This window comes from Octopus bimaculoides, chromosome 23, assembly GCF_001194135.2.
Source record: "Octopus bimaculoides isolate UCB-OBI-ISO-001 chromosome 23, ASM119413v2, whole genome shotgun sequence".
Taxonomy (NCBI): domain Eukaryota; kingdom Metazoa; phylum Mollusca; class Cephalopoda; order Octopoda; family Octopodidae; genus Octopus; species Octopus bimaculoides.
This window is the reverse complement of record NC_069003.1, coordinates 303,146-320,645: the sequence shown is the minus strand read 5'-3', so window position 1 is coordinate 320,645 and position 17,500 is coordinate 303,146. Positions and strand designations below refer to the sequence as shown.

The following is a 17,500-nucleotide window of genomic DNA, read 5'->3' as shown; positions in this document are numbered from 1 at the left end:
AACATCACAAAGTCTTGTTTTTCTCACTTCTTTAACTTTCAAGTTGTTGTTGCATTCCATTGAAAAGAAGAAGATGATGATGATGATGATGAAAGAAGACCCAGTCATGCTCTATGGTTGATTAAATCAGCCGTACTTCTTCCATACAAATATGGTGGGCCAAAATTAGAAACCATCACCATTGTTATTATTGCACAAACATACACACTCACACACACACACACTCAGTTCCTCTTTCTATTTCTCTGCCTATCAACTTTTTTATCTCTCAATCAAGCCATTTCCCCAGTGGTTTACCAAACACAGTTCCAGCATTCTGAAATTATGTCTAGTAACAATCACTGTTATCACACATCATCACACATCACACACACACCATTAATAATTTGATGATACTAATAATGGTAATAATAATAATAATAATGTTAATTGTTTTTTACCCACTGCTCTCAACATCCAACTTTGAATTAACATTGTGAAGATTGTCCTGCTGCTTCGTTTGTCTGAGAGCGACAGGTAGTCTTTTATGTCTGATGGATTTGGCAAATGAGGTTGTGAGGTGGACAAGACTGAAAGGGTCGAAGACGGAAACCTTCCGCTTTGGCCAAGTCCTCCTTATCTTTTCCAAGTTTCAAATTCATTGAAAGGCGGGATGAAAGTGTCAAGGATGTTTCAAGTGAAAAGGTTTGTCCTGAACTTGCACCTGTAGACTGGGGTGGGGAAGGAGTTAGAAGGTAAGGAGAGGGCACTTGCCCCCAGTTGTCAGGATGACTAGTTTTGTTAAGTTTCCATGATCAGTCCAAGAAGATCCCTTGTCTTTTGAGGAATTCTTCCTTATTTTATTTCTTTGTTTCTTTTAGTTTACTCTTTGTACACTTTATGTATCATCCTGCACCCTCCCTGACCTTTTTGGAAATCTTTAGGGGTTAATTAAGGAAACATTATTATTATTATTACCACTCTTCATCCTTTGAATAACATTATTACTATTATTATTATTATTATTATTATTATTATTATTCACTCCTTCGCATAAAAAAAACTCAGTTGTTAGTTAATCAATTCCTTTTTTGAATTAAAAAAACTCACATGTCACATTTAACACTCCACATCATACACATTCACACACTCACTCAAACACACTCAGTGTGTATATATATATATATATATATATATATATATATATGAGAGAGAGAACTATATATATTTCTCTCTCTCACACCTACACACCATCACAAATACACATCTACACTTTTATTGTACAGTTGTCAATTATTTCCTTTTTTATGTATGTGCATGTGAGTCTGTGTGTGTGTGTGTGTGTGTGTGTGTGTAAGTAGTAAAAATTTGGCTTAGTACGAGCAAACTCTTGTAAAGGTGTGTGTGTATGCATACACACGCACACACACCATCATCATTATCATTATCATCATCATCACATTCACTCATTCCTGCTTGCATGAACCAGATGGAACTTATTGGGGCAGATGCTGATCAGCTGGATGCCCTTCCTGTTGCCAACCCTCACTTGTTTCCCTGAACGCAGGCATGGTTTTTTGTGTGATAAAAATCCTGTGACTGGTCATCAAATACCCTCCATTATACCTTTGCCAACTTTATATCTTCCTCCTCTGTTCTGGACGTATTCTCACCAGCTGTCTTTGTTAATCAGCTTCCATGTTTTTAATTAGATCAAAGATTTTGTCTAAATTCTTCAGCCACCAGATTGTAGGACCATAGGCAGTTGCCTAGTATGATGATGACGATGCTAAATATATACATCTGGAGGCAGTGTGGCTGATGCTGGGCGTCATGTAACTAGCACCTGTGCTGACGTTGCATGTAAAAAGCACCTTCCAAGCGTTGGACTTCACAGAGGCAATGACAATGATGAGAATGTCTCATAGCTTGTTAAAATGTCATAGATAAACAGTGATTCGAAGGTAGGGCGTTGCCATGGTGCAGCATGCAGGTTTGTTTGTCTATGATGCATCAAGCTGCTTCCTTTGACAGTTTCTCTCAAACACCTCAGCACATCCAAGTAAAAATCTTTAAGCCTTCCTGTCAAAAAATATTCTAAATCGTCACTTTCACTTTTAAATGGCTCTTACATGCTTTTTGGGGGTCACAGCAAGATTCGTCTATACCACTGTGACAATTGCATTTTTGTTTTAGTATCTTCAGCCATTTTCATCACTTGTTATGACACTTTTCAAAAAGTCTTCATCAGCATCCATATGATTAAACAGTTGTTGTCTGACTGTGTTTCAGTTCTACTTAACACAATGCATCTTCAATTTTCTTTTCAAAATCCTTTATCACAAACGTTTACAGATGCTTATTTCTCCAGAAACTTCAAAATCAAAAAAGTTACAATTGCCATGCATCACAGTAAACTCATTTGCAATGTAATCATCATCTATTGTTGTGGAAAGTTGTCCAGATTTGATATCATCATTGCTGGATGTTCTTCTCAATTTGAAACACCAGTACTGCTTGTGACATTATGTGTGACTCAATCCATCTTCCCCAATAGACCTACTTTCACATTAGAGAAGTTTCCATACAAAGTTCTTTCCAATCTAAAACAGAATTTCATATAAATATGTTCTTTGAAATATTTCTTTCATTGGCTTGCAATGCCTTAAATGTATGTTCACTCTAGCACGACTAGATTAATGGCTAACTGATGTGGCATGATGCGGCTCTTACTAAATTAAAGTTGAGGTCACCCATACACAGTTCTGGTTCTGATGGTTTCCCAGCAAACCTCCTCAAATTGTGTAAGCATGCCCTGGCGGAACCTCTACAGATTCTCGTCCAGAGCTTTCTTGCAAATGGCAAGCTGAAGGAGGGAATAATATGCCCAATCCATAGAGGAGGAGGCAGAGCAGATGCCAAAAAACTATAGCCTTATGCCTCTGACTTCACACATCAACAGAATCATGGAATGGATATTCAGAGGGGAACTAATCGCATTCCTTGAAGAAAACAACTTGCTGATGTGTATCCTTTCATATCTCAGTCACCCAGTAGCATTGCTCTTTAATCCTGCACCTAACCCTTAACCTCTATAGCAAGAGCTTTTTTCTAACTCGTATATTGGTGCAGGTAAAGTGCAGGTGGAACATGACAAACACGTATACTGTTCACGTCATACCTGTGTGTTGTCATATTATGGTCTTTTATTGCTTGTTGCTGCAGACTGGACAGGTATGCCATGCATCATCTTGTTGCTCTCAATCTTTCATCTTGTTCGTATAAACAACCTCAGACATGACTCACACCAAGTCTTTTTTTTTTTAGTCTTTCTTTGTCACTCAGACTTTTGGAGCACATGGCACTTAGTCAGCCATAGGTGAAGTGTGACTGAGCAAGTATATCGTCAAAATATATGATCCATGACCATCCCATATTTCAGTGTTCCAGACATTACATTGTCTGACATTGCCTTCCTTTTTTTAACTTAATAAGGTATAATTTAAGGAGGATTTGGTTTGTGCTCCAGGCACATCAAACAACCAATCTAGAGGTTTCCTTTATTTTCTCAGCACGTTGTTTCTATTCATTGCCATCCTTATCATCGCATCCACCACCACCACCACCCATCTTCCTTGTCATCAAGATGCTTTCACTCATCTCAAATGCGATATAAATGTTTGAGCTCACCTCTTTTCATCTATTTCTTTACCTGCCTTTTGCAACTGCTAATCTTTACCCAGAATCCATTGCCAACCCCCACCACGTGCTCGAGCAAGTGCAACTCTTTCCGAAAGACACCTTTCGGTGTCTTTAAGGCCCAGTCACTGTCATAACGTTTTTGACATGCCACCTCAGCTAAATAAATTTCCGTATGGCCAACACCTCACATTCAACTCAGTTGTCTTCAGTCTTCATGGATCTTCCACATTCAGCGATCTCTGACTACCATCAACAACTGTTCATTGTATTACTGGATAGTGTATTCCACTATTTCACCACTGATGGCTGTAATTGTAGCTCATATACACGTATCACCTCTAAATTATCAACAATCTATTAAATATTAGGAAACATGTAGCTGTTTGCATTTGCCTCTCACAATATGTAGTTGGCAAATTTTAGTCTGTGTTGCTAGTATAACTTTCTAGTCACTTGCAAAGTATATGACAATGATTAAAGAATTTCATATAAATGATGTGTATTTTATATGTGTATTATATACATTTACTTTATTGTCATAATATGCATCCTATAGAAATCTTTCATGCATACCATGTTGTATATTCCTAGTGTGCTAGGTGAACACCACACCCCCCCCAAAATGTTGGAATCTTTTTTATGAATAAGCCTGTTCTTACTTTAAGTCTACACTGAGATATAAAAATTCAGTTTGAAGTTGTATTATGTATAAGAAATAACCTAAAGTTTGTTTATTCTTACACAAGAATAGCAGTGCAACGTGTAACAACAGCTAATCATTGACCAAACATACACAAAAAAATGATAATAAAATAACTTATACACACACACACACATACTCACATTGTCCCAGGTTGTTCCAGGGCTATAATGTCCTTGTCCAAAATGCCAAAACCCAAAATAATGTAGTTGGGAATTGAACTTCCCAAACATGCAGTGATGCCATTATCTTTATATAGAAATAGATGTTCATTGGCTTTGGAGACAAATATTTCTGTCGTTCAGTCAATAGCTCATTCATTGAATTAGCATGTAAAGGGCTGAATCCTCCACCATTAATTTAATTCTCTAAGAGAATCCACTTAACAATGTGTGAAAACCCTGGCACTTCATCCTAACAGCTCCTAACCATAGAGTGTCAATCACAAAGGCTTGAGACAACAAAAGCTATGGCCAAAGACATGTGTCCAAGATGCTGCATAGTAGGACTGAACCAGCACCTCCTGATTGCAAATAAAGCTTATCAGTGATTCGGTCATTCTTCTACATAACTTTACAAACTTAGAAAAAAGAACACGCTCTTTTCCGTATATCAAATAAAAATTCCACCGATGGGAATTGAACCATGCTTTTCTGGTTACTGATTACTGATTTTGTGTTAGAATTCTGGTAAACAATAGATCACATAACAGAAATGCAAGTATTGCACAACCACTTGTACCCTCAGAGTAGTCCTTAAGGGGAATCAGTACAATAATGTGTGATATACTGTAAGTTAGAGTTCCCCTTTATGTAAGTGGGTGAATATCCTACATACATTAATAGTCTTAATGTAACCCATTAAGGCAAAACGTGTGACACAGTGGATGACTAAATTGGCTCTTTGAATCATAGCTACAATTGATCCAACAAGTTCCACTGCCCTTTTTTTTACCTTTACCCAATTCCACATGCAAGACTTTGGTCACAATGGTAACAGACATTTCCCCCAAAGTGCTGCACAGTGGCATTGAGCCAGGAGCTGATGATTTTAAAGCAGGCATACCTGCGTCTCCATATACACAGATATAGATATATATTGGTCCACATACATTACATACACACTTGTTGATGCAACTCTGACAAGATTCATTTGCCCCCCCCCCCCCTCTTGGGTTAATAAAACAAATTCAAAGCATTTACTGGAAACTCTTTAATTGACTACATTTCTTCCATTATACATTTGTCACCTATCTTGGGAATAGTACAATTGTCTGTGTCTTCCACCAATATTCGTAGCTAAATGGCTCGGTTAGAAATTAACATTTTTTATTATTTTTTTGACGTTTCTTTCCAGGGTGTAAAATTTGATCCCGATTTGCCACAGACTCTCCGGCTAGAATTTGCTAAAAGTAACACAAAAGTCACAAAGCCTAAACAGCAGTCTCCGCAACCGGCAGCAACACATCCAACAATTATACATCCACTAACAGGGCGTGAGTATCTTATCTATAAATGCAAATGAAATATTGTTTAAAAAAGTCTGTAGTGTCAACTGCATTCAGATGTAAAGTGTTTGGCAGCTGTAAAACCATACAATGTAGGTCGTCAGGAGTAACACTGAAAACAGGGATGCATTATTCAACTGACTGTAAAACCTTGTGTACCTCACCACATCCAAATTACCTGAACACCATCACATATTGCTCCAGCTGGCAGTGGTGGTGGTGGAGAAGAAGCTTAATAAGAGTAGAACGAGACAAGACTTTTCTTATGAGTCAATACTCTTTTGAATGGAATTAATCATTTTAATGTGTGTGGGTGTGTGTGTGTGTGTGTGTGTCTTATCACTCGGCCATTCAGATGATTGACTTTTGTTCTAAGTTTACTCTAAATGGTTACACATTTGTCTCTTTTTGCTTTCCTTCTTCTATTATCTGAACCCAAATTCAGTTGCAACCAGCTTTATCTCTCTGGAGTTGATAGTATAAGTATCAGCTATTTAGTCAGTGGATTGGTTCAATTCACAGCAGATTCCTCTTCAGTTCAAATCTCCTGTTTTTCATGATGCTGAGGTTGAGAAATCGAGTTTACTCAATCAGTCGATGTTCTTCTGATCACAAATTGTGACCTGTACCCATGGAAGAGGCCATTCACACCATCATCACAAATTCTCTCTTGTTGTAAAAGAGTAAAAATAGAAGAAAAAGCAGAGTAAATGTGGAACAGTATTTAGTTCCATCACTCTACATTCAGAGTTCAAGTTACCCCCAAAGGGTTTATTTTGCCCTTTGTCTTTTTGTTTTCCCTACTAGAGATACAAGAGCACAAATTTGTGTGGCAATTGGGTGTAACCAATTGAATTAACCAAGGAACCAATAAAAGGCAGAAATTGGCTACAGCCAGGTTTGAACCAAACACCACGTGTTGAGTTCGATTCCCTACCATCTCTGCTTCTGTTTATCAACATCAATATGTTTTTCTCATTCTCACTTTTCAATTGTTTACATTTTTTTAAATCGCTTTGTGATCTTTTTTTTTTTCTGATGTTTATTTTGTTGTGTTTTTTTCTTTTCTTTCTTTCGCAGAAGAATTAGGTGCAGCATTTTTCCCTGGAAGTCCTGAAGCCTGGACTCCTCATCCTTTGGCCTACCCAGAACTGGCCCCTGCAACAGCTACAGCCATTCACCATGCTGCGCTCATCCAGCATCCAGCTCTAGCCCAGGTACCGGTACGGGTTAGTTTTATTATCTTTCATCCCCTATTTTTGTTTTTGCTTTGTTTATTCCTCTTTCTTTTAGTTTGCTTTTTATTGTTCTCCTCAGATATTTTCTTTCTTATGTGAACACGTACAAATGTCCATGTGAGTAAATGTATGTGTGTCTGCGTGCACCTGTGTGTCTACCTGTATCAGAATTTAGCCCTCTTAAAGTTTCTGTCTTTTTTCTTTATTATTCTTGTTACTGTTATTATCATCGTTTTTATTGCCGTTTTATCACCCTAAATTTGTCCATACATGCACACACACACATGCACGCACACACACACACACACACATAAACTTCATTCCACTTTGATCTTGTTATTACTAAATTAGTGCCACAAAATGGCTGGTGTTCATTTGGCAAATGCTGGAGAGTATCTGATGGAATAACTTCTGGCATGCAATCTTATCTCTTTGTTCTGAGTTCAAATATTCACCAGGATTAATTAAATAAAGACAAACACTAGTAATGTATATCGAAATAACTTTTGTCAGCTGTAGCTGGTCCCCACAAAACTGTTGCTGTATCACAAGGCCTTAATTCTAAGAATCTTCTTTTAATAGCCCCATAAGTTTTACTATTTAGAAAGAATGAGAGAGTGATACGGTGTATGAGAAAAAGATATTTACAAACACAGTGGGAAGAATAACAGATGTCATACCATATATGGGAAGATGTATTTAGATTTTTGAAGATGCATGTGCCAACATACACACACAAAGAATAACTATATGAATATAATAGTTGTCTAAAATGTATGAGTCAGATAAAATAGACACTCAATACTTGTCAATGTAGTAGATATAGTAGTCAAAGTATATAGCATAACATATATATTACAGGTAATCTTACTCATCAGCTTTGCACCAGATATTATATAATATATGTGTTCTTCAGGTGAGAAAATTTCACATCTGGTGCTGTGAGAGAAAAAAAAAGTCATGGGAGATAATTAAGCAAGTGATTTATCAAGAGTTATACCCCTTGGCACTTACCCCCCCCCCCTCTTTTCCACCAAAAAACACCGTGTTACTTATGATACAGCAAGGGTCTGGATAAGTAAATGTATGTGTTGATGAGGACGTGATTTTGAAGGTTTAGTTTGTGTGTAGGGGTGTTTTGGAGGGAGAATTGGGTGACAGCTCAAACCTTTAACAATGAGTTTAGGTGCATATATGTATGTGCGTTCATGCATGTGGGGTTTAGCTGATACAACACTTTGGTTTTAATTCTATGAGCAGGCTCTCTTTTGCATGTGGTTCATATTCTCAACATTATCATTTCAACCTCTGAAAGTCTTTCATACAACAAATGCATAATTCTGTCTGTTTGATTTTGAACTTCGTTTTCTGCATATTTTCCATTATTTTCTTGAAGAAGGATTTTGTTGCCATTTAGAAAATACTGTTCTTTCCTCTATTTTCATTGCTTTGTCTTGTGTCTTTCTTTGTAAATTTTTTTTCTTTTTATCCTTTTTCATATTTTCCTCTGTAATTATTTCTTTCTCATAGTACAATGGAAATATGGTGCTACAGGTTGGTGCCATTAGGAGATGAGGTATTTCTTCATACATTTGTGATGCGGGTCCGAAAGATATTTCCATTGCTATCCTGCCTAGTTTTGCTCTGGAAACTTGGGATTGTTGTTCTTGTTGTTGCTGTTACTCTTTATTGTTTTTGTTTTACTTATTTTTTACTGAGTTTCCCCAGTTCTTCCAGGTGTTTAGCTCTCAGGTGTGTTTTGTTCCAGCAAATATAGTGACCAGGTTTTCTTATCCTGTATCACCAATCATGGGCCCTTTGTCTTGGTGCCTTCTACTGCTCTGGTATTGCTCTGTAGCTTTCAGGGGTCAATGGGATCTGCAAGTCTATTTTGATGTCCCCTAACCTTCTTTTAAACCTGCTTACACTATCATACTGATACAGAAGTCATGACTAGCTGTTGGTCTGCATTGTATCATCCAATGTCTTTTTATATAATTCTAGGATTCTTTGACCCAGAAACTAGGACACAAATGTACCGCTAGTCACTGTTTTGACTGTTTTCAGTCATACAGCAATTTCGGTTGAGATAATTTCTTCTGAGATGTCTTGGAAGGTTTGATATTTTCATACTTCCATCTTTTCGTAGACAAAGATATATAAATATTCTTTTTCTTTACCTTCTTCTGAGGCAAAGAAATGCTAAACAGTTCTTCCATCTTCATTGCTTTTCTTTTAACTCTCATAAGTACAAAAGTTTTGTCTTCATTTAACATTGAATGAAGGTCTGTAATCACATGTCTATTATATCATCAGACTGCAGTATTTGGCGTTGTGTAAGAGTTGCTATAGTTGCTGTTGTTGTCTTCTAAATTGCTTATCTGAGTATGTGAGACAGTTTCTTCTATTAAGTGTTCAGCAAAGCCTTCATTTTTCTTCTTCCTCTTCTACATTCAGTTGTGTGTTTTGTTGTTGTGTATTTTTTTATTTTTAGCTGTCATGTTGCTTTGTTGTGTTGTACAATGTGTGCTGGTCATTTTTGATGCAAAAAAGTTATGCTTGTTTTGATGAGGTAAAAATAGCCATTGAAGAGTTCCTTGCCAAATGAATTGACCCCAGTACTTTTTTTTTAAACTTAATACTTATTGTTTTGGTCTCTTTTGTTAAACCCTTAAAAGCTACGGGGACATAAACACACTAACACCAATTGTGAAGCAGCAATGGGAGACAAATACATACACAGACATGCACAAACACACACACACACAAACAAACACACACGCACACAAACAAACACACACACAACAGGCTTCTTTCAGTTTCTGTCTACCAAATCCACTCACAAGGCTTTGGTTGGCCCAAAGCTATTGGAGAAGACACTTGCTCAAGGTACCTAACAGCAAGACTGAAACCAGAAACAAGCTTCTTACCACACAGTCATACCTGCACCTATATATATTTTTATATATATATATATATATATATATATGTATATATATATATATATACACACACACACACACACATACACATATGTACATATATATTTGTAGATGTATATATATATATATATGTGTGTGTGTGTGTGTGTGTGTGTGTGTGTGTGTGTGTATATGTGCACAGTTGTGGGAATCAAATTTTTTAAGAACCACTTCTCTTTTCTCTTACACCTCAGACACCTTGCCTATGAAATTAGAGATTTGTTCTCTTTTTTTTCTCATTCCTAATTTTTTGCCAAGGGAATAACAGAATATAAACCAACAAACAGAAATATACAAATTTCAATGGCTTTTATACAATAAGTTATTTTTATTTTATATCGTGCTTCAAATATTTCCCTACTGAAACTTGATTTTTAATTTTTCACTGGTTGCATGTTTTACTCTTTATTCATCACCTTTGTCAATTTTTCCAGAAATTATTATCAAGAATCTTATGGTGAAATTCTATGTAGATATTCTCTAATTTTTGTTTTTTGTAGCATGCTTTCCAGGAGACAGTATTTTCATCAATGTTCCAAAATGTATGTTAACAAGATTTACAAATTCATGAAGCCTCATAATTTCATATCACTCTATCAACCACTGATATATATATATATATATATATATATATATATATATATATATATATATATATATATATTTTTGCAGGCACATCTGCATATATTTATATGTATGATTCAACAATGTAGTTTATATTTAAATTACATAACAAATAGTCAGTATTTAACACTCGATGTACATTTTAATATATCCAAAAAAAAAATTCTGTGCTAAAGTGTAAGAGTTTCTTGTTTCCCAGAATATGAGACTCTTCTCTGCTCTGCACGTATAAACATCATTCATTTCGATGTATATATATATAGTTTGGATCTTTCTTGTATTTTCCAATCTGTTAAATTCTTTGGCATTGTGGCTTAAGCTCCATGCGTTGTTTAATATTTTGGTGGCATTTCTCTTTACAGTATATGTCTAAACTAGTTGTGTGGTTGTTTTGTTGTCTCTTAAAAGTAATTCTGTCTTTCCTATATAAACCTCTTTGGTTTGGTTTTAGAAGTAGGCCCAGTGGTGGTTACTTCAGCTTTGTAGAATCACTACTTGCATATTCCATGACACATTTGATGAGCAAGAGGTTGGGTTTCTCAAGTTGTATGTGATCTCGATGTTGATTATCAGGGTTCTTGGCTATCTTGATGCTGGTGGTTGAGCTGCAGTTGGTTTTGTTGTTATGTTTGTTGAATAATTTATTGTAACTGATTCAGGGGAGAAATGCTTGTGTTTTTAGTGCTGAAGTATGTTTGACATTGTGTGATTTTGCTTTTTAATATTTTGTTACTGCTTTATTGCACTTTGGTGTTGTCTACGTAGGTGTACATGATTTTGTTTCTCCTTGATATCATTCGATTCTAGAGGTATGTTTTTATAACCTGCTGTTCTATAGAATAGTTTCATATTCAATGAGAAAAGAGATAATCTTCTACTTGCTAGATTCTGGAATACTAATATTAGATGGTTACAGTTCCTATGTTGGTTAATTTAATTTTTCCTTGTGTTTGTGGAAGGTTTGTGATAGGTGTCTGTGTTTAGAGTAGCACCTGAGAAATCTGCTTTGATGAGGTGTGATGATCATTTTGAATTCAAAGTTACTTTGCCTTTCTTAGGTTTCCATGAGTCTCTTTTTTGTATGCTCATTCATATTCTTACATATGACTAAACCATTTCCTTATTTAATCTAAAACCTATGTTCAGGAATTTTTAGAATACAGAATCATACAGAATCTATAGTCGTATAAGATCCCATACTTCTGCAGCATCATTGTAGACAATCTCTGACAACCCTCATCAACACCCAAAAATCATTGATGATAAAGTAATGACTGTGGTGGTAGTGCTTCATACTGACTTGGAAGGAAGGGAGTTGGATTCCCTTTTGCGGGAGAGAAGTGTGAGGGGAGATGGTTGATTGCTTATTTGATCCTTCTTCTGTAATTCTGGAGCCTATTTTCTTGGCTTTCCTATAAGAATGACTTGAAAAGCAAAACTGATCTTAGTAACTTTCCTGTTCAAAATCTAGAAAAATGAATTTACATTCAGTTGGGAGTTTAATCAACTGCTTACTATTTTGGCTAATGGCAATATCAAGATGATGTTGAGGACTTATTTTTCCTGGTGTAAGAGCTACAAGGCAGGTGTAGGATTAATGGAATCAAATCCCGTCCCCCTTACAATGGAGAGTCATATCAACGTCTTTTATGGTTCATTTGTTTCAGTCTTTGGACTGTGACCATTCTGGGGCCTGAAAGGGTTTAGTTGAGCAAATTCACCTCAGTACTTACTTCTTTTTTTCTTTTTTTTAAGCCTGGTACTATTGGTATTATTCTATTGGTGTCTTTTGCTAAACTGCTAAGTCACATGCCAGTTGTCAAGTGGTAGATGGGGGAACAAGCACACACACACACACACACAGATACATAAATACAAATATATACATATCATGGGTTTTTCAGTTTCTGTCCAGCAGATCCATTCCCAAGGCATTGTTCGACTCAGAGTTATAGTGGAAGGCATTTACCCAAGGTGCCGTGCAACAGGACAGAACCCAGAAGTTCAGGGTTAGGGAGCAAGCTTAATAGCAATAAAAAAATTCTTACATTTTCCTAAGGTTTGAAATGTATGTGAGAGAGGTTCAATCCCAGGAAGTGAATTTACCCTGGCATTTTACTGATAATTGTTTTTATTGATCCTAGAAGAAATTGTACTCAGAATGTAAATTAGCATAATTATATTTAATCTAAAATGTAGAGGAATAAAAGTAAGCACTTCACAACATTTCAAAGTTTGGCACTTTTATTGTTTCTGACACTCCACACTTTAATCGTTACAGTAGTAGCAGTAATTGATAATAATGATAATAATAATAATAATTATAATAATAATAATAATGATAATAATAATAATAATAATAAGCCAAAGAAAAATGTCAAAAAATCTAAACAAAGAACAATAGACAAAATCCTACCAAAAATGTTTTAAAGAAACAGGTTCTCACGTTTGTTTTCTTGCCTTTGTCATATTTACTTCAGGTAAACCCCAATTATCAGAAAATCTTGGTTCCAGAAAATACACATCGGATAAACACTTCCTTATCGGATACTGGTTATCCGAAATACATAGGAAGTATGATCCCCAACCAGGTAGGACACCAATTTCAATTTAGAACAAACCAAAAAAAAATTAAAAACTTGATGGGAAGAATTTTTTCCATTTTCTTTGTATGTTTTTTTTATATTTTATTTTTGTTTGAGGTTTATTTTAGTCTTTTAATTTTTTTAAGGATTTTAAGGAAATGTGGGCAGCTTTAAAATTTTTTTTTTTTTCTGATTTGTAATTTTTAATTTTGTATATTTATATTTGTTTCATTAATCTTTTAGCTTTGTGATATTCATAGCATTTGTTAACTTGCATATTATTATTATTATCATTAGCTGGCAGAATCATTAAAGCATTGGGGAAAATGTCTTGCAGCATTTCTTCCATCTCTTTACCTTCTGAATCCCACCTTTTTTGCCTTTCATCCTTTCAAGCTTGATGAAATAAAGTGAAGTAGTCAAGTACTAAGGTTGATGTAATTGACTGTCACCTCTCTCCGAAACTTGTTTGACTTGTAATTTGTGCTATTGACTTGTGCCAAAACCTTGAAATTATTATTATTGTTATCATATATTATATGGAATTTAATGGAGTAGTAGAATCAGTAGAGTGCCAGACTAAATAGATGGCAGTATTTGGTAGTATTCCTTCCCATTTTTGAGTTAAAAATCCTGCCACAAACTGTCTTTGCTGTTCCTCTGTTCAGAGCTGATAACATTGATATCAGTCATGTACTTGTTCTATTAAGACAACCGTAATTATCCTTCAAAATTTCTGGCTTTGTGCTCTCGTTAGATTTCTTTGTAATTATCATTTATATAAAAGAGCAGGGAATTGGCAGAATAATCAACACTTTAAGCAGAGCCTTGCAAGATTCACTTACAACTCTTTACATACTGGGTTCAAATTTTGCCAGTATCACCTTTCCTTTCATCCTTCCAGGGTCATTAAAATGAGGTACCAGTGAGATACTGGGGTTAATTTAATCAACTAACCCAATCCTTCAAAATTTTTGACTGTCCTGAAGTAGAAACAATTAGCATTAATATAAATTTTTATACTCACACAATCAACTATTTTGGTGGAGAAAAACCTTTTGACAGGAATCAAGCTTAGAATATAAAGCAACATATGATCTACTGATTTTTTTATCAATATTATTATTATACTTTATTCAGTTTAGTTCTCTGCATAAATGATTTTACAGCTCTTCACTGAAACATAAAAAGAACTTGTTTAAAATACTTAAAAGACATATGCAACAAAAGTTCATAGGATTAATGCTTAAACGGTAGGGTTAGGGTTAGGGTATGAGGTTATATATGTCCTGTTATATTAGCTAAAGTATTGTAGTGCCTCTTTGGCAGATAAGCTATGAAACAACTTGTGTGTAGGATGAGTTCGAACCTAACATAGGCATTTTTGTACACGTATGCAAAACACTTTATTCTACATAATCCCTGTTCACTTGGCTGTCAGGAATATTTTTCACAGTTTATCTGGGATTGTTAGTGAGACAATAGGGTATCTCATTCACTTCCATCTATGATTTCAGAGCTAAATACAAGCAATTAAAAGACTCTTAGACATTAGGAGACACTTATACTACCATTTGTCGTGTGCTGGGTACAAGGAAAACTTTATTGAGCCATTGAATACAACATTAAATAGATGATGATTTCTTTTTGTTAAGTTTTAAAGCCGGCATTGATTGATTTCCATTTTCCCAGAGGCAACTAAAATATGTGGCATTAATAAATTGGAGTTTATATGTGATCTTTTCCTGTGAAAAGTAACTAAAGGAAGAATTTATTATCATTATTCTTGTAATTGTTATCAAAGCACTAGGTTGGCTCAAACAATAGCAATCTGGACTAACATTCATTCAGTATTTAATTACATCCATTTGAATTGAGTCCAGATCCTGCTTAAGTCAAATTTGCTTTTCATTTTACAAGACTTAATAAAATGTAGAATCAATCAAGTACAAGGTTATGTGTAACTGATTACACCTCATTCACACAAACTGTAACTTTTTCCTATATTAGCAATTATCATCACACTGTTATTATTATTATTATTATTATTATAGCAACAATGTTATTGTTCCTATTATTGTTGTTTCATCTTGTTCCTTTTCCTCTTTCAGATCCATCCCACATCAATGATAGCACATCCATCTACAGTACAAGCAACTGTGCCTCATCCGCAGATTGCTGCCACACCAATCTTGACTAGTCCTGTGGGAACCAATAGCACTACACCTAGTCAACCCAATGCTCCATGCTCCACATTGTTTGTTGCAAACTTAGGACAATTTTCATCTGAACAAGAGTTAAAAGATTTGTTCAGTAGGTAAGAAACATTTTGCGCTCATCCTAGTTCAATATGCCATCATCGAATGAAGGGGATAACTTTTAAAAAAGATTGAAAAAAAAAAAATGAAAAAAAAATGAAAAAAAAAGAAAAAAAAACCCACACAACAAATGAAGAGATTTAAACAAAAACGAATAATAAAAGACATAAAAGTAAAAAGAAAAGAAAAACTAATAACAATAATAATAATAACATTATAAAAGAAATCATCATCATGATCATCATCATCATTATTTTATTATTATTATTATTGTTATTATTATTATTATTATAATTATTATAATTATTATTATTATTATTATTATTCTTAGTGATGATAGTGTTAAGAAGAGGCCTACTACAAAAGCAAGTGATACCAAAAATGATGAAAATGGTTGTTATAATAGTAGTTGTAGTATTAATAGTAACTGTAATGATAATAGTGCTCCTCATAATGACAATGCAATTAATACTTAATATAAAAAAAAATTAATATAATAAGAAAATGGTTAGAAACAAAAACATTTTACTCATCCATTTCATCATGTGGAGGAGGCTTTAGAATTAATACGGCAAAAAAAGAAAAAAAAAACGATCACTCAATGATTATGAATAGTCAATAATGATTAATGGTATCAATAATGATTATTGTAGCTGATATATATGGATGGAATGGACGGATAAGACAGATAGAGAGATACAAATAAGTGTACTTTAGCTTTACATGTTAAGGAATATTTCATGTTTTGCAGTTTATTTGAAACTGAATTTATTCTAGAACTATCTACATTCCTAGACTATGGTATATGTGTGTGTGTGTGTGTGTGTGTATAAGTGTGGATGTGTGTATATATACACACACACACACACAAGGTCCAGTGTTCACCCAGTATTCAGTAAATATGTGCCATCAGAGTTGTGCCGTTATCTTTGGTCTCCGATCCCCACAAAAGAACAAAGCAAATTTGATGTCCTGTCATAATATCAAACAGAAAAAAAGAAATACTTCTCAGCCAGTCATACTCAATGACAAGAAATTCCCAGAAGAATATATGGCGTACATGAAGTATTTATGTAGCTGAAAGGCCAGAAGCTGCAGCGGTCATCTGGGAAAAGATCACTTCAGATATGTATTGAGTTTAAAAGTACAATATACTTCGAAACTAAACAAAATGGTTCTCGAAGCAACCATAAGAGTGACAGGTGCACACTTCATTGTTGTCAATGCCATGCACTCAGGTCACCCATACCTATATATATATATATATATATATGTGTGTGTGTGTGTGTGTGTGTGTGTGTGTGTGTATATATCTTTTCTGGAAGATTGGCACTTGAGGCACATCCCGTAATGCTATAAATAACAGCAAGTAGATATTGGTTGTGGTGAAAAACGTTTGCCTGTCGACCACGTGGTTTCAGATCCAGTCCCAATGTGCAACAGCTTACCAAGTATCTTGTACTATACTACTAGGTTGACTGATGCCTTGTGAGGGGATTTAGTGAAGCCCATCACACACACACACACGCATGTACATATATATATATATATATATAGATATTCTTCTTCTTCTTATTATTATTATTATCATCATCATCATCATCATTATAGGTGGCAAACTGGCAGAATAGTTAGCATGTTTGACAAAATGCTTCGTAGCATTTCTTCTGGCTCATTATATTCTGACTTTAAATCTTGCAAAGGCTGACTTTGCTTTCATCCTTTCAGGGACAATAAAATAAATACCAGTTTAGCACTGGGGTCGATGTAATCAACCAGCCCCCCACCCCCACCCCATAAAATTGCATCTAAAGCAGAAAGGATTATTATGATCATTATATATATATATATATATGTATATATATA

The 17,500-nt window shown here is 34.9% G+C and overlaps 1 protein-coding gene across 23 annotated transcripts in view; it reads left to right on the top strand.

Annotated features, from left to right (window-relative positions):
* Positions 1 to 17,500, top strand: part of LOC106878922 (uncharacterized) — a 305,188-nt gene that overhangs the window by 238,067 nt on the left and 49,621 nt on the right. For 18 of the 23 annotated variants that reach the window (XM_014928282.2, XM_052976118.1, XM_014928272.2 and 15 more), the window contains 5 exons: positions 5,738 to 5,876; positions 6,969 to 7,117; positions 10,608 to 10,649; positions 13,212 to 13,322; positions 15,428 to 15,633. In XM_014928282.2, coding sequence (XP_014783768.1) covers positions 5,738 to 5,876; positions 6,969 to 7,117; positions 10,608 to 10,649; positions 13,212 to 13,322; positions 15,428 to 15,633 — 647 coding nt within the window. The remainder of the gene's footprint in view (positions 1 to 5,737; positions 5,877 to 6,968; positions 7,118 to 10,607; positions 10,650 to 13,211; positions 13,323 to 15,427; positions 15,634 to 17,500) is intronic. The other 5 variants (XM_014928275.2, XM_014928273.2, XM_014928280.2 and 2 more) reach the window with 5 other exon arrangements.